The sequence below is a fragment of the Seriola dumerili genome, unplaced genomic scaffold (assembly GCF_002260705.1).
Source record: "Seriola dumerili isolate Sdu_G_001 unplaced genomic scaffold, Sdu_1.0 BDQW01000822.1, whole genome shotgun sequence".
Lineage (NCBI taxonomy): Eukaryota > Metazoa > Chordata > Actinopteri > Carangiformes > Carangidae > Seriola > Seriola dumerili.
Genome location: NW_019175077.1, coordinates 2,264,745 through 2,283,410, shown reverse-complemented (window position 1 = coordinate 2,283,410; position 18,666 = coordinate 2,264,745). Strand labels below are relative to the sequence as shown.

At 38.4% G+C, this 18,666-nt stretch overlaps 1 protein-coding gene across 3 annotated transcripts; it reads left to right on the top strand.

Annotated features, from left to right (window-relative positions):
• The first annotated feature begins 1,479 nt into the window (after positions 1-1,479).
• On the top strand, positions 1,480-18,266 carry LOC111237235 (transmembrane protein 56-B-like). 3 transcript variants are annotated; one of them, XM_022766256.1, is made up of 7 exons: positions 1,480-1,798; positions 6,932-7,068; positions 10,067-10,156; positions 11,629-11,687; positions 11,983-12,077; positions 16,694-16,767; positions 17,082-18,266. In XM_022766256.1, exons 2-7 carry the CDS (start codon positions 7,001-7,003, stop codon positions 17,398-17,400), a joined length of 705 nt encoding a protein of 234 aa, XP_022621977.1. In that variant the 5' UTR covers positions 1,480-1,798; positions 6,932-7,000; the 3' UTR covers positions 17,401-18,266. The 3 variants fall into 3 exon arrangements, with proteins under 3 accessions (XP_022621977.1, XP_022621976.1, XP_022621975.1); XM_022766255.1 differs by having other exon boundaries at positions 6,928-7,068; XM_022766254.1 differs by having other exon boundaries at positions 6,899-7,068.
• The last annotated feature ends 400 nt before the right edge of the window (positions 18,267-18,666 follow it).

Genomic DNA, 18,666 nt, shown 5'->3' with positions numbered 1-18,666 from the left:
CCCAAATTTTATTTAGCTCCTATCAGCTGTCCATGTGTTGTAGCACAAAACACAAAAACTAAAACTCAGTAGGAAACTGCACTTCACAAATAGCAAGCCCATACCCATGATGTTTGTTAGCTATCGACACTGCTGTCAGAAGATGCGAGAAGAGAACACTCCAGCAAGGCTGTTTGGTAACGTAAAAAAAAACAGCACACCTGAACAAGAGAAAGTGCAAACAGGTTGCGAGTGAAAGTGCATACCAGAAAAGTCACAGCACTTCAGACTGAAGCTGCCACAAAAAAATCCTCTGCTTCATTGTAACAGGCAGGTCAATGGTCACAGCTATGCAGTTGACAAAATGTAGCTCAAACCATGGAGTTACTGGGCTACTAGCATAGGTGGTAAGCTAATATTAGCTATTGTTAACAATGTACTCAAGTAACATGAAGAGCCTCTTTTGTTGGGTTTTGCCCAGCGAGTTTGTTCATTACAGCTGCAAGACCTGACAAACATGTCTGTTACAAACAACCTATATGTTTAACTTATGAAATCACTGTCCACAAATGCTTTTTAAAAAACACTAACAGAGTTAATGTTTTCCAGCAGTGAGAAGGTTGAGGACAAGGATATAAGGGGGATAGCTGATTGTTTTTACAGTGAAAAAATTAGGGCCTGGTGGAATCATATTATGCATATATCAGTGACACCCTAAACCAGTAGTCTGCACAACTGCAAATCAGGTCACAATGATGTAGACCTAACCACATGTCTGTGCTTTAAATACACTGGCTTTGCTTCATTCAATTTATAGGAGATGTAATTTTATATTGCACCCACTGGTCATTTAATCTGTCATCTGCCCTCTGGTAATGGGTATTGGTGGACTATGCACTACAGCCGACATCTGGGGAAGGACACGGACCATAACATCAGTGGCTTAACACTGGGAGTTGAAATTGCTGCTGTATGTTGTCTAATACTTCCCTTTGTAATTGTCTGTCCTGATATGTTTTTATCTTTTGTTTCTTTTTTGCTGAGTGGATGGGCTATGTATCCTGTCATTGAATAAGAAGGAGTAAGCAGACCATATTTACAGCCTCTGATGTTTTGTCACCAGTTGTAGCCTAATGACCGTGTACATTTCCCTTTGGGCCACCCATTATGCCATTTGGCATTTTAAAGAGTGCAGGATATTGCAAAATGAGATTAATTTAAAGCTTTAAAGATTCAGTTAATGGATAGATTTAAAAGTCTTAACGGATTCATTGATATTAAGACCAGTAGGCCATGGCTGCAGTTTGCTGTACTGGCTATCTTGTCTGATTTATCCTGGACCAGTTCAACAAGCCTTGGCTATAAATAGACTCCGTGAGTGTTCTTGGGCAGAACACTGTGGTAGTGTGCTTGCGTGTGTGTGCGTGTGTGTGTGTTTGTGTGTGTGTCTTTAAGAATTCAGCTGAAATTTGATCCCTATGGGGGGAGAGGGAGAGAGCTCATACACCAACACCCCATATCGTTCCTGTAATCGAGCGTCGAGCTTCATGATCCGCACCTCTGCAATTATGCACGTTTCATGTCGGATGGGATTCTCGGTAAACACTGCAAAGGTGGCAGAGGCACGGAACAGCAGCCCTTCGGCATCTCCCCCAAGTTTATAGCGTGTGCGTGGAGCAGGAGGCGGGCTGTCTTGTTGATCAAAAATGACTCGATATGGCTGTGGCTTTGACTCAACATACACGGCTTTGCGAGCGACCCTGGAAACCATAACCACTTGATAGAGTGAGAGTGAGATCATCTTAATGAAAGTCATAAGGTAAGTACATTTGGGATCTTTTATTTTCTCTTGTCGGCTGGTACACAGAAACACCACCAGGCCAGTGTTATTTTCCCTCAACACATTATAGCAGCTGACCAGGCAATGCGGCGTGAATTGGCCTCGTGTGTGTGCAATTCTATACGGTAATTTTTGCTGTAAATAAAATGAGAATACCTCTATGACTCGGTTGATAGCGTGTGCTGTGGGCAATCGATTCTGGACAGCATCTGTAAAGTGCTGTCCGGTGATGCACATAACAATTTTCTCGTGAGGCTATCAAACGCTATCGTTTCCCCCTTAAAAAAAGGTCCACCCGTCTTACGCAAGCGCATTTTAGCCGTACGTGCTAGTCGTTATAGGAACATGCGAAGCTGGCAAAACAATCTTGCCAGCAGTAACCAGTTTCATTCTTGTGCAGTGGAAATAGACATCACTTTCCACATTATTTAGACCGGGTCTATCTTTGAGGCGGGCCCAAGCATGTCATTGTCTATCCAAATGGTTGAGACATTAATAAATCAGTGGGGCTCTGAATAACACTGCTCTTAAACCATGGAGTTACTTTGGGGTTAATTCTTGTAAACTCATTCTTTCCGCGTTGTTACACCAAAATTTATGTCTTATTAGTACAGTATGTTGTAGCAAAGGGAAAATGTGTTTTTCATAATAATTGACTTTTGATTGGAGGTTAGTTCCAGTCACTTTTTTATTTTTTTATTTTTTTTATCAGCACAAGGCTATTGTGTCAGGAAGTACATTAGCAGATTTCTGTCTTTTATCTCAAAATCTTGTTTTGCGATTTCCCTTGACACAACCACTGTCTCCTATTCAGCTTTCATTTGAACTCGATTCACAGTTCATTCTACAGGGTTTTAAATAGATAAATCTTTGCAGAAGAAACACACTAAACTCCACAGATGTGTTTGTTAAAAAGCAGATGTTTATGAGACAGGCTATATACACTTGTAGTGTTGTTTGCCATGGTTTTTCAGCTGTTTCCTTTCTGTAGCCTGGACTTCAGTCAACTTCTGTAACCATTTGCCCTTGGCAGCAGTGTCCTGTAAGGCACTTACCGGACGCAAACATGTATGTGTGTATCTGAAACAGATCCACGTGTTTTGTAAGCATGACAGAGAGTAGCATTAGTCAGATACCCAGATGTCTACCGAGTCAAAATCACCTTATGGTTTCTTGAAGTGTCCCTATAATAACAAAAAGTCTTTCTGCCTTGCAGCATGCTGTGTTTAAGTACTGGAGCACACTGCCCACTAATGTATTACAGGCAGGCAAGAGGAGAGGGCTCTGTGGAATTGGCCTTTCAGTTCCCTGGTGGCTTCTTATTGTTTACAGTGTTTCCATGAGGCACACTGTTAGTCCTCTAGCATTTCTTTGGCACAACGCAGGAACAAAGGCAGGTATAAAATCACCAAAGCCAGAGCTCCAGGGAGTGAGATGTTTGTTTTTTGTATGACTGTGCTGGAGGATACCCTGTTCTCTTACTTGGGAGATGTAAATATGTCTCCAAAGTTAACAGACTTGACCTCTTACCAAGGGCTGGAACAGTCAAATTTGCCAATATGCAAATAGCTTAATGCAACACTCATAAAACAGCTCAGTGGTGTGGACTCAGCGGTTGCAATGGACCTCTGTCACTGACATACATTTACTGGCTACAAGCCAGCGTGTGAGAGTATGAGTAGAGCTGCTAATTTTGGAACTTTGTTGTCATATAGAAGACACACACTTTTGATCCAAATATAGACATGATAGTTTTTTTTTTATTTAACAATGGCTTTAGAGCATAATGCATGTTTTTACTGCACATTATGTTAATTCAAGGCCTAGATACTGAAGTAAATCATGTATAAATAGGAAATGGATTTTGTTGTACCATCCTGTGCTGATCAGCATTTATACTATGCTCTCATTTTCCACCACAGGACTGACGTCTTACAGCAAAGCTGTTATACCAGTAAAGTAACTGAAATATTTCCTGTAGTACAGCTGTTCAATATATTAATTTGATGTTGATTTCTATTTGTGTGTTCATATTAAAAGTAACTTTTTTGTATGTCTTGAAATTCCACCAGTAGGCATTTTGAAAATATTGTCAAGTTTTCTTAATATACAGTGCATTCAGGAACTATTCAGACCCCATAAATTCTTTCACATTTTGTTATGCTGCAGCCTTAAGTTAAAATAAAAGAAATCCCTCATTTTAATATATATATCAGTATCCCATAATGACAAAGTGGAAACAGAATTTTTAGAAATGTTTTGCAAATATATTAAAAGGAAATATCACATTGACGAAAAGTATTCGGACCGTTTGCAATCACACTTGAAATTTAGCTCAGCTCTCTTCATCTTTGAGATGATCTACACCTTGATTGGAGTCCACCTGTGGTAAATTCAATTGATAGGACATGATTTGGAAAGGCACACTCCTGTTTATATAAGAGAAAAAAACAATCCATGAGGTCAAAGTTATTGCTCAGAGAGCTCAGAGACAGGATTGTGATGAGGCACAGATTTAGGGATAGCTACAAAAAAAAAGAAAAAAGAAAAAGGAAAACCATCACTGCAGCACTCCACCAATCTAGGCTGTATGGCAGAGTGGCCAGACAGAAGCCTCTCCTCAGTGCAAAAAAGTAGCTAAAGGACTCCTAGACTTTGGTAAACAAGATTCTCTGGTCTGATGAAACCAAGATTGAACTGTTTGGCCTCAATTATAAGTGTCATGCCTGGAGGAAATCATACATGACACTTAGAATTGGTTGCCCTTCTGGAAGTTTCTCCCATCTCCACACAGGATCTTTGGATCTCTTGGTCATCTCTCTTACCAAGGCCTTTCTTCCCTGATTGCTCAGTTTGGCCGAGTGGCCAGTTCTAGGAAGACTCATGGTTGTTCAATACTCATTTCATTTAGGAGTTATGGAGACCAGCTCTTGGGAACCTTCAGTGCAGCAGAATGTTTTTTTTTTTTTTTTTTTGTAGCATTCCCCAGATCCGTGCGTCAACACAGTCCTGTCTTTGAGCTCTGCAGGCAGTTCCTTCCTCCTCATGTCTTGATTTTTGCTATGATGTGCACTGTCAGCTGTGAGCCCTTAAATAGACAAGTGTGTGCCTTTCCAAATCATGTCTAATCAATTTAATTTAACACAGGTGGACTCCAATCAAGGTGTAAAAATGATCAAGAGAAATTGAGGCCCTTGAGCAAAATGGTCAGGTGAAACCAGTACTTTCACAGGTACTTTGGTGGACCCACCCACAAGAGGTTAAATACCTGGGTCCTACTCCACTTTCTTGGTCAGACTAGTGCGGACTAGAGAGACCAATAGATAAGAACTGATGAAGCCGCTTGGATAAGAGGCAAAACGTCTTCCACAGACAAATACAAGTCCAGTTGCCTTCGATTTAATTTGAGAGAGAGATAACTATGACCTGGACGAATGAGAACATTCACAGACAACTTCAAAGTGCAATAACAAAGGGTCTGAGTACTTATGTGACTGTGATATTTCAGTTTTTCCTTTTTAATGAAGTTGCAAAATTTTCAAAAATGATCTTTTTGCTTTCTCATTATGGGATATTGAATGCAGATTGATGACGGATTTTTGAAATTATTTTAGCACAAGGCTGCAACATAACAAAATGTGAGAAAATTGAATGGGTCTAAAAACTTTTGGTCAAAAACAGTATGACACTTCATTTTGTCAAAATGATCCAGTTTTAGCCTGCATTATTATTAAATATAACAGAAGGTCTCTTTAGTTTGTTTCTATAAAATTTCCATCTCAACATTGTGGAATTAATGCAATATGAATAATGGAGCAGCTTTAGTGATGCTCTCACAAATGAGTACTATTATATTTTTCATGCAGGCCCAACTGTAAGCTAATTCAGCTTTGATTTCGTGGAGAGCACAGCACTGTACAACATTTGCTGTACACCTACATTTTTGAAAATGATGATGAACCCAAGTACAGAGAATTCAATCACAAAAGAATCTTGAAGCATGTTAATCAGCAGGGTAGACAGGATATGGTGCAGAAGATCTTGGTTAAAACCACTATAAAAGATTGAAAATTATCAAAAGTTCAAGATGTCACTGAATAGTCCATGCAGTGTTAAAATCACCATGTCTCACATTAATCACCCTCTTTGTGTTCCACCAAATGTTTATCTCTCACAATGGTAGAGTGTGACATTATAACTCTGATTTTATTCATGGTTTGTTATTATTCGTTGACTATATTATCTTCATTGTGTTCAAGTTACTCCTTGTAAGTAGCTCTGAAATGTCATTAAATTGCCACACGGTAATAGTGCCTCTATTAATGTGAAGATACACTCTGCCCTGTAATACACTAAGGGAAACTGGGTTTTGCATCAGAATGTAATTACAGTACACATACTGTGGCTCTTGTTTAAGTTGGAAAGTAGGACACTGTAAAATGGTTATTGTGTTGATTGGTCAAATGCAGAGTGGGTTGAAAAGCACTTCAGTCAGCATAGTCATGTAAATGTACATCTCCATTTTTGTTGTAGCGCTTCCTAAGAAAGAAGGTGTCTGTGGGTTTAGAAGCTGTGTGAGCTGAAACCACAATGACTGGTTTCAGCATGCATGTCTTGATACTTTTGTCTTCTGTCTGTAACATAAACCAAGTAAGTAGCACATAAGCTTATCATTGTCAAAAAATCAAGTCAATACATTTCCATTCAGTTTGTAAGTATTTAGTAGAGGTTCTGAAGACGTAAAGAAGTTGATGGAGTAAAGTTGATGACTAGTTACTGTCAAAATATTATTGATAGTTAGTAGTTTACCACACTTTGCCTATCTACCTTTTCTTTTAAAGGCCAGTGGCAGCTCTCCTACTGGAGCTAAGTTAATAAAATTTAACTCACCCCACTGACAATTGTGATTTTCAGTTGCATTGTAGTTGTTGTCACCAAATACACCAACTGTGATTTAGCTGATCTGAAAAGAAAACATAATCACTAATACCTAATGATTTTTTGGTATGTTTTTAAGTATGACTAACTTTACAAGTCTTCTTTCTAACCTTTACCCAACGTCTGTCCCTCCTCCCACAGTGGGGTTGGATGGCCATGGACCCATTCAGCCAGCTTATCCTCACCATCTCTGTGACCAGTTTCCTCACCTTCCAGTGGCTCTTCCACAAAGTCAGCCCGTGGATGTCCATGCGCATCAGCCCTGGCTTCCTCAGCCTCAGTGACAAGCAGAAGGTGGAATGGAACTCAAGGTGACCTGAACTGAACTTCTGATCATGATGATCCTAAATATTGACATGCTATGTATGGCAAGGAGTGTAAGCTCAGCTCAGATGTTGGACAGAGGGGATTTGTTTCAGCTCGATCCAAAGATAAGCACTGACAGTCAACCCACATATTTCCTGTGACATAGTATCTGACTCACTAGTAGGATGCATTGTGTGTTTTGCTATGTTTGCTCTATGTGGCACTGCTTCAAGGTGCTGGCAACATGGTGGAAACTCAATGGAATGCTGTTTTGAGAGATTTTCTTTTTTATCTCTGATGTAGTAAAACCTTGCTTAGTCTTTACAAATTGTAAAGCATAAAAAACTGGACTGGAATACTTGATACAAAACGCTTTCCCCCTATATTTCTCTCTCTCTTTTATTTTTAACAACCCTCATGCCCAATGACATGCTGGTTAATATTTTACTCACCAACTTCATTGTTGACATCATTAGTTTATGCAGCATATGCAGTTAGATTATTATTACAAAAATACCCTGTTTAAAGTTGTCATCCTTAAGATTTTCATGTCTCATTTCAAGAATAAAGGCAATTAATATGTAAAACATAAATGTTTTACTAATGAAACTATACTTAAATTGCATTCTTTAATTGTATAATGTAACAGTATTTCGTAGGTCCACCTTTATTTATTTTTTGTGAATATATTTTATTGGCACTTTGGGAGTCATCACAATACATTACAAAAAACAAATGAATGAACAAATGAACAAATGAACAAACAATGACATGAAATGCTCCTTTATAACCCTAACCCACCGCCCCACCCAACACCTCCCTTTTGACCCTTTTTGCTCTTAATCTAAAGGAACTGTGCTTACAGTCTTGACAAACATGAGAAATAATACAAACAGAAAAGGACTAACAACAACAATAGAAAGCAAGGTATATTACAAAAAAGATAAATAAAGTAAATTGAAAAAAAAGAAAATGACAACAAAGTGTAGTGTGTGCATGTATGAGTCTTTGCGGTGCAAAACAGATTGCTGGGAGATCTTCGTTTTTATGCCCAAATGTAGGATTCAGCTGCTACATTGTGTTAGCCATCTCACCCATGTAATCAATCTGGGGGAAGGGAAGACAGACTCTTAACATAAGTGATCAGGGGTTGCCAATGACTGTAAAGTTTGTCTGTCAAGCCACGTATGGAGAATTGAATCTTTTTTAATTCCAAGAAGGACATTGTGTCTCTCAGCCATGAGGTTGGAGATGGAGGCAATGGTTTCTTCCATAATAAAAGTATTCTACGATGGGCTATTAATGAGGCAAATGAGACTAAATTTGCTTGCCTTGCTGATATAGAAGGTTGCAGAAGGTTATCAATTACAGAAGAGAGTGGGGCATCTGGAAATGAGGGTGTTTTTGATTTGAGGAACTGCTGAACCTGGAAGTACCTGAAAAGGACAGATTAAAGGTAGTACATACGTAGCTGAGCAAAGCTGGAGAATGTGCCTTCAGTAAGAGCTCATTATTACATACTGGGGTGTTAAGCAGGAGCGTGTTCCAGCCAAAGTGTTGCTTGATTTGTTGCCAGATTCTTAAAGTAGATATGACTATTGGGTTATTTGTGTACCGTTTGGGTTTAAGTCTTTGGGCATGGCATATCAGAATCTTTTAAGGAGGAGGAGTTACATGAATGTGATTCTAGTTGGCACCATTGAATTTCAGGATAGAAAGCTCAGTGTAAAATCTTTTGCATGTTGGCAGCCCGGTTGTGTAAATAGTAAATTGTGCATGTCATAATTTTTCAAGAACGGCACTGAGCCTTCTGTTATTGATAGTAAGGCTCTTCCTACTGTATATCTCCTAACCACTGCAGCACCTGTGTTTCGGCCTATGTTCAGTAGTCTATTGATGCTTGTGTGCCCTCTCCTCTCATGTAAGTAGCTGGGCGAGGATCCAACTGGGCGAGCGTGGGGTACACCCTCGCCCAGTTGGCTCCAGCACCTCTACTAAAAAATAATACAAATATTGTAAAATTTTGCAGTTTTGGATCATTTAACATTTTAGTGATATTGCACTCGGGTGTACATTTTGTTGTATACTGTACATGGGCTCATATAGGAAGTTGTAGGATATAACACATACACAGATTTCTAGATTCCTCTTGGGCCAGCTACTATAGTTGTGTGAACATTTTGGGATTTTGGTTTCATTTTTGTCCATTTTAATTTCAAGCTCATCTGAGGATCTAACTCAACCAACATGTACATACTGATGAATGGACCATTTGATCAGACAACAACCAAATGTCATCTGTTGTCACATTGCTGTTTTATCTGCTAACTTGTTTTGGGAACATTGCAGATGCTGGTAGAACAACTAGATTGGAATGAAAAGATGGAGTGCATTTGTTTGTAGAGCGAGACAGACAGGCTGCTGTTATCATAAAGCACTATGAGAACAGTGAATGCTTTACTATAGATTGAGGGACAGTGGATGTCCAGGATGGTAGACCAGCCTGGTCCAGCCTGAATCAATCAATCATTTTCATTCTTCTTGCATACTCAGCTTATTACTCATGAGAGCACTTGTGAAATTGATATAGTCACATGTTTTATTATGAGCAAATAAAAATTAATGATTAATAGAGATGGATGTACAGTAGACTATGGGGATAAAAACATCTTACAGTCAGGCTGTCACTCTTTCTTACTGACTGATTGATGAGAACTGTTGGACTGTCTCACTGCTTGAATGATTGTGCTGCTCTGCCTGACCCTTCAGCAGTGTTTAATCTCTTATTGTAATTGGTCTGAATCTGTGTGCCAACCTGACAGGGAATCAGTTGATCCACAGTGAGTACTAAAATTCTGCGCTAAAACACTCAAAACAGGTCTAAGGCACTTTTCATAAATGAAGATAAATATACACTGTTCCTCTGACAAAAACAGAAAATCTCTGATGTGTCAAGACAGGAGAATATCATCACAGCTGTGTGTGTTATGGTTTTCATTTCAGGACGGTGTCAACATTTCACGCACTGTTGGTGGGAATCTTCTGTCTCCACATCTTGTTCTTTGATGATGCTGTCAATGAAGATCCTGTCTGGTGAGATTTGTGAATCCCCTTTACTTTCCATACTTAGCAACTGTACACATGGCAGGTATGTCAGTCTTGTTGAAGCAGTGTATATAGAGTCTGGAGGTTGGTGTCTCTTTTTTACTCTTTCCAAAAACACAACAGCAGAAGTGTGAGGAATGGATTACACATTGAGTTTGCCTGCTTTAAGGTAAGCTATAAACATTAGCATGCCCAGCTAATTAGCTGACTACCCACTGTAACATAGCATTACTTCGAAGGCCAAGTGGTAACGTACAGCATAAAACATTATTACTATATGTTGTTTAGGGGTTATATTAGAAAAAACAGGTTTAAGAATGACCCGTTACCTGTGTGAGAGCCAATTAGCAGCCGTGTCCTGTTCTTTATTGGAATTGGGGAACTTAACACCCCCAACACCTTCAGCCAAGCCTGTAAGGATAGCTAGGTCTGTCTTCACTCTCAAAATGTGTTCCCTTGTTTGGGATATGTTTACCATTTTAATTACATTTTTATTTAGAATAACACTAAAGCTGATAAGCTATCCTTCCACAACAATGCTGCTCTTTATTTACATATACATGGATCATCAACTTTTGAGGAATGTAGCTTTAGCAATAGTCTCTAGTCATTATAATAAGAATGCAATCATCACGTGGATATTTAAGATCTTTTTACATTGTTCTGGTTTTAAAATATGCTAACTAGAAGCATTGTAAAGTCAGCCAACTCAAGGAGTTAGTTCTACCTTGCTAGCTAACTAGAGCTGACAAAATTTGCTAACCACAGTTGTCATTTCAGCTGCGACAAATCGATTAGAAATGAAAAACCTGCCTTTGTTTAATTGTGTTGAAATCAAATACCCATTGTTTCAAAAAGCAAGAACTATGAGTGTTAAATCTTCCACCATTATCAATGTAAACTGCTCATGTGTCATGCTAGAGTGGAAATTAGTTTTATTTTGAATTGATTATGTGATGATTCCCGTAAGTTTTTCAGGTGCTGCCTTTTATAGTCAGAAATTTTCAATACCAACACATAGTGACTTTAAAGGAGTTATTTATGTTATAGTTTTGCTATTGCTAAATAGATAGTTTTAGCTGTTTACTTACCAGTGCAGAAGAAACACTGCAAGCTCAGCATCAAACTTCATTCCTTCACTCGCCAAGAGCTGTCCCCAGTGGTGGAAAGTAATTCCAATGTTGACTATTTCTATCATTTCTTTTCTTCATGCTGTTAGCATGCTAACCCCAGCCCATTTCGTCACTTTCCAATAGCAACTCACTGTAGCCTCCAATCTGCCCTGAAGATGTAGCGCTGCTCAGAGTGTGTGTTATAACCTCTTGTCTTTTAAACACAATGGCTGAAGTTCTTGTCAAGCGACAATCTGCACCACCCGTTCCTGAGAGAAAACTTACAAATAGCCTCTTTTAAAATTTAATCACACAAACTCAATCAAACCAAATGTGTATTTTTAATAGGGGAGATCCTACACTGGTGAAGACTAATGTTGCCATCACAACAGGCTACCTCATATCTGGTAAGAGAAACATCCTGTTTACCCAGGTAATATCTGTAAAAGTGGGACCCAGAGAGCATGCATGTAATTTGTTATTTGTTGATGCAATAAACTTGATGCTTAGATGACTCCCTTGGGTTTGGGCCCAGCTGTGTGTCAGTTCCTGGTCAGAAATAAAAACCAGACACATATACAATTTTTGGATAAAGTATTAAAAGTTTACAGTATATGTTTTTATCACTTTGTATGTTCTTTAAATGTTTTGAATATACCAATGACATGTTTTCTGTCTCTCCCCTGTACTTTTGTTTTCCAGATCTGCTGCTAATATTTTACTATTGGAAGGCGATAGGCGACAAGTTTTTTGTAGTTCACCATCTGGCAGCATTGTATGCTTACTACTATGTACTGGTGAGTGCCCTATTGTCCAATAGCAGAACGTGCAGGCAAGATGGGAAGGAGACAACCAAGGGTGAACAGCTGTGTCTTGTCAAACTGTCTGTTTAGCCATTATTCAATAAGTGTCCATGGCTATCCTCATATAGCCCTGCAGCTCATGTAGGTTAGTTAAACATGCACAAGGCAAGGTCAGCATAGTCAGTATCTGTGCAAAGGATGTACCCAAAACTGTACAAACACATCAGAGACGGAAGCCTCATGGATGGTTAAAATCATCCTCAGTCAGTGTGCCTGCCCTTACGCTATTAAGATGTGTGAGTATTAAGATGTTCTTGCCTCTTCTGTGGTTGTATTTTTTAGATGGCTGGATAACTGACCATAGATTAACCATAGCCATAACCATAACCATAGATTTCAAGTTAGTTTGACATTTCACTCAGGTTTAGCACTTGTTTGAGCTGCATTGTGAAAGCCCTCTTACCAAAGAACATGATGGTTGACCCTCATCATACATCAAATCAGCTATTTGGTGTCAAGACTGTATTAGTATCATTTTGTAACGTTTAGCCTGATAATAATTTCAAAATTAGTTTGAAGTACTAATTAGTAACTCATTGGTTATTCCTCCACTGCTAGTATACAGTTGGCGCTTATCTAGACATGGAGACTGTTCAATGTACTCAGCATTTATGGGCAGTGCTTTTCACTCTTGGTTCAATCTGAAACCCTCTAGGTCGCCAGGATCTGTTGCATAATTATCATAGAGATGAATGACTATGGTATTTTTTGCATGGAATGCTCAATAATGGTACTGGCTGATGACCCTCCCCCTTCACCTTGCCCTTACAATATCTGTGCTTTCTGTTTGTTTTACTGACCCCTTTTGATGTTTTGTGAATGTGACATAAGCTGAGCTGTTCTGAGCTTAGCACAGCCGAATGCTGAACTGTAACCACTGTGTGCATGCTGGCAGTTCTGAAGCGTTCTATAAAGACAGGGTTCCTTTCTTGTTACTGTGCATGCCAACAAACAATATTTAACACTCCTAATTACTTACCTGCCTATCTACAGAACCTTCAGCCTGTCTGTCTTTGTGCCAGAGCCTAGTGCTGCCTCCTCTTTCTCCTCCTTACACTCCTCCTGAGACTCCCTGATGAGGGAAAACTGTCAAAGCCACTCAGATAATGTCATCAAGATGACCCCAGATGATAAAGTGCATCACCAATTAGCCAAGGCTTTTTATAATACCATGTTGAATGTACTCTGTTAGGTGTATCTGATGAAATCACTGTTGTTAATGATCTTAAAAGTCAGTCTTTTCCCTTATACCCACTTTATTTGAGTTAAATAAACTTACAGGTCATTCCTGTTTGTTCCCCTACAATAAATTTTTCATTTTTTCTATATAAAAAAATGCAAGAGGACTTACACTGCGCATTGCTCTGCTTCTGAGTCACCATCCTTCAACTGTTCTTGGATTAAAAAAAAATGCTTTACATTGCTTTGTACTATAGATTTGGTTTTATGTTGTAATTGGCAACTCATAAAATCTTGGTATAAAGCTGTAAAGCACTACAGATGTTTGGTTTCAACCATGTGTTTAGTGTAAATGCTGCAGTCCAGATTTACATTTTACCCCTTTCAACGCTCCAGTCAGTGGCTGGATTTACAGATTTCTTCTTTAATGTGACACACATCATATTTGCATCGGTCTATATCTGCATTGTTACTGAGGATTATTACTTTCACACATTTCTGTGTCTAAACATTAATAATGAGATTAAATAGTGTCACATTGTCATAACAAAATTATAATTTACTGCTGACTATAAATCCAGCCTTTCATTTGGAGAAACAGAGCAATCACCTGTATCTAAAACAATTAGGTAATTGAAATGAAGTAGGCCATACTGTTACTGGACAATCATGACGGTTTCCTCAGACTAGATCTCAAATTCATGTGGGATAACAGAATGAATGCTCTGCATTATTCAACTGTGATAGAAAAAAAACGAATCACGAGTCACATTACTGTAGGCGTTATTACATTTGCAGTAGAAACCATAATAAAATTGGCTAATCCTTGATGTCATTTTCATTTTCTTTAGTTTTGTACCCAGTCAACTTGTCATTTGTTGTCTTAGTCTTATTGATTAATGTGTTAAGTGTCTTTATGTGGAAGTGTACATGTCAAATTCACAAAAAAGTAAATTCAATATTAAACCCTGAGACATACAACAAAATTAAGGCCTACTTAAATTTACTTTAAGTTGGGGAAACTTCTATTTAAAAAAAATACAAATCGGCTTAATTACATGAGCTTGTTGGTATGTTTTAATTGTTGATTAGTCAGCCATTTTAATTTTTTTTAAATGGAGCATAATCTGTTTTTGTGTCCATTTTAACAGTCAAATATAGCTTAATCAAAAAAATGGAAACATGCTGTGTAAATAGTAGATGCATGCTTTCTTCTGAGTGTCGTAAGTGTTGCTTCTTATTTGCTTCCAATTGTGGTGGCATCTTTTTTCTTTTTTTTTTTTTCTTCTAATGTACCTGTCTGTCTGTCTCTGTATCCTCTGCTGACTTTAACATAAACAGACCCTCTTTAAACCCTACATGCAAAAACTACCAACAAAAAGTTGGGTTGTGTCATCCCCATTCATGCAAAAACTACCAAAAAGGTTGTGTATCATTTAGAAACCCAGCACAGGTCTTGATCTAGATGGGGACTTCTTTATTCCTGTCTTGTCTGCTGTTATTGCTGTTGTGTTGCACTGAGCAGATATGATGCCCAGTCACAGTATGGACTTACCAGTTCCTAGAGGTACTAGCATGCTCATGCTAGGTGGAAAGATCACATTATATGGTAGAAAAACTGCAATGCAGATGTACCCTGTTTGTATCACATAGTAAGTATGTTTCAATGAACAGCTTTTGTTTCAGCCCTGACGGTAAGTCTTCTTTTACATGCTCTATATAAATCGGGCCACAAGCCAAGTAACCTTGAATTCTATGTTGTCTAGGTGTCTTTGTCAAATTTAATACTATGATTTTTTTATCCTAATTTTGAGTTTGACTTGTTTATATGGTCCGGAGTTAGACACAAAATTCAGTTTAGAACACCTGAGTAAAACTATCTTATTGTAATTCAAATTGAGATACAAATAACAGCACTCACTAATACACTTTTTCAGTCAGACATATAATTCAAATTTATTTGGCTAATGGCACAATTTTAACAGCATCATTCAGTGTTCGATGTTTAAAGGTAGGCCAGGTCAACAGTGTTTAAGATCAGGTCTCCTGAAAGCATCTTCGTTTTAAAATCATCTTTCATTTCATCATTATATTTAGTAGCAGCTGAAAATTGTGCATTTCTATTAAGGGGAATGGAAATAAAGTAATTGTTATTTTATATTTGTATCACTTATAGTAGGGCTTCATAACAGCTTTTGTCCAGGTCAGAAACTACATTTTAGAATCAGGTATCATTGCCAGTATTGCTAGTTTCATTAGGAATTGTCTCAAGCACTCATAATTCATTTATTTCATACCTGACAAGAGATGATGTGGAATTCAGGCCCTGATCTTCTAAACAGCAATATGTTTGGCAGTTAAAACATATTACTTTTTACTCTGCATGGCTTTTGATTGCTCCTTGAAATAGTGGCTGGCTGAATATATGTATGTATGGTTGTACGATATATGTATCAAAGCCTGTGTTGTTTTGATATGTGCTCAATACCTTTTAATGTTGAGATGTTATTCAGATGAATTATCATGTTGTATGGTCCTAACAGTATGTTTTTCTGCTCTCAGGATGAAAAGCCTAGCAATAGTTAGCATATAGTTTGCTGTGACGATGCATTGGGGATTATTACTTCAATAAAATGCAAAAAAGCCTATTTTTATGTGCATGTTGAATCTTGTACTGTCGCTTTTAAAGGATAGAAGATGATGAACAGCTTGTTGTTAATTCTCTTTGATATTGAGACACTTTATATGTTGGTTGGTCAGTCCATTTATCCATTGCTTTTACCTATAGTTACTGTCCAGATTTATATTATTTTGTACCTCATGAGTTCTTTGTATCCAACTCATAGTGTAGGATGAGTTTCAGCTCACAATAAATGAAGAGAATGAATCATTAGGAAAGGAAATTAGGGATGATAGTCTAATTTTGGCCTGCAAAACTTGAAGGAATAATTATGTGCCCTGTTGGAGAACTGTCTTTTGTTAGATCTGCCAAATGGCTCTAAATTTGGAGGGGGTTTCATCTAATTTTAGACCTGTGTTCCCCATGCTGTAAAAGTATTTCTTAATTTTTTGAACTGCGTGATAAAATGTGAAATATCATATGGTTATGTCCCGAAAAGTCTTTATTGAATTTAAGACATACCTTAGTCTTTATTGAATTTAAGACATACCTTTGTTTTGGGGATTTGCCAAGATCTTTGCTGTATGTAACTGCTGCTGTTGTTTTATGATATTGATAAGAAATGCTGTTTGTGTTATCCTGAGGAGCAGATGGTGCATCACCTTTATGCATGCTGATCCAAATGACTCAGTGTCTTGTTTTTGTCCCTTTCATTTTTTGTTGTCTTCCTGTTCTTGCCTTGTTCCTCCAGGGCCAAGGAATGTTGCCTTATTTTGCTAACTTCCGTCTGCTCGCTGAGTTTTCTACACCATGTGTGAACCAGCGGTACGTACCAGCTTACTAATGATCTGGGCTGTGGGTCTCTAAAATCATGGTTGGAGCTCTACAACATTTCTGCAGATTATATGTCTGAGGTTGTGTTAATTGTTGGGAATTTTAATCATATTTAGGAAATCCACCGCTGGTTGCATGTTCTTTGTGTTAATCTGGTTCTTTGAGTCCTTTTTAAACCACTTATCTGGTCATGCCTAACATACAGTCATGTAACTGTTTTTATATTTACTGTATATATCAACATTTTCATATTCACATCTTCATCCTGCTAGACACAATTTTCTCAACTATGTGTTGTGTTTCAGCTGGTTCTTTGAGGTACTAGGTTATCCCAAGTCCTCCAGGCCCAACATGGCAAATGGCGTTGCCATGGCAGTAGTCTTTTTCATGGTGCGCATCGCTGTCATGCCAGTCTACTACAGTCGTATGTATGCAGTCTATGGCACTGAGGCCTTCTACCTTGTACCCTGGGGTGGCCGTGTGGCTTGGATCTGCTCCAGTATCTGCTTGGACATCATGAACATTATGTGGATGCATAAGATTGCCCGCGGCTGCTACAAGGTGTTGCGCTCGGCACACCGGAACAAAGCTGGCACACCTCAGGAGAATGGGAAGACGGATTAAGGGAACCAGGATGTCAGTGGTGTGGAAATGCCACAAAAGTGACAAAATGACATCACTGCCAGTGCATTGGTGAGCAGAAGTTTGGACCCTTACATGTCAAGCTGCTTCAGTAGTAACACACCTGGGACTAGTGACATTAAAGGGCCGTATGTAATGAGGAAAACAGATTTTTTTGGCAAGGGGGCACAGTCACTGAGATGTACTGATGGACCATTTAACTGGCCATCCTTAAGCCATGAAATGACGTCTTAGCAATACTCTGTGTGCATGGTCAATTATTTTTCTCTTGAACAATTTACCACTACACAAAAGAGGTTGTCATGGGACAGTGGACTGTTAGCCCAACCACAACACAAATTGTCAAAAAGTTTACCGTTCTTTACAAACTTATTGCTCAACAAAAGACTTGAAAATTTAAGTTCATGTTAATGACAAAGCAAAGATTTGAGGGATCCACGAAAACATTTAGTGATTCCACAATAATGGTTAGTGCCATAAAATCATGTCAAATGCCTGTTGAGGGAGAGAGGTCAAGCTTCTTTTTTTTCCTCCTTGAGATAAATTTGCAGGGAATTGATTAAGTCACAATCAGATCTTCTAAAGTGTAATCACAGAGAATAAAAAGTATGAATGAATCAATTCATCATTCATCCACTGTCATTCAACTAAGAGTTTCATTTAGAAAGCCAGTCTTTAAGAAATCTATTGGAATATCTGAGTCTTGGTAGCGTTTACATTTGAATGATTAATTTAAATAATGTAGGGTTGAACAGGCATTGGTATGCTGTATGTAAAGTGCATTCAGAAAGTGTTCAGACCCCTTCATTTTTTTCACATTTTGTTATGTTACAGCCTTACGCTAAAATTGTTTGAATTAATTTTTTCCCTCATCAATCTATACTCATAATGGCAAGGCAAAAATCTGATTTTTATTTTTAAATACATTTTTGGAAATTTGTTAAAAAGGAAAAGCTGTAATATCACCTTGATTTAAGTATTCAGACCCTTTACTCAGTACTTAGTTGAAGCACCCTTGATGTCTTCTTCAACTTTTCATTAAGGCCATCCCTGTACTTTGCTGCATTCAGCTTTCCCTCAACCCTGACCACTCTCCCTGCCACTGCTGCTGAAGAACCCATCCCCACAGCATGATGCTGCCATCACCATGCTTCACCATTGGGAAGGTAATCTGCAGGTGTTGAGTGGTTTCCTCCAGACATGACGCTTAGAATTGACGCCAAACAGTTAAATCTTGGTTTCATCAGA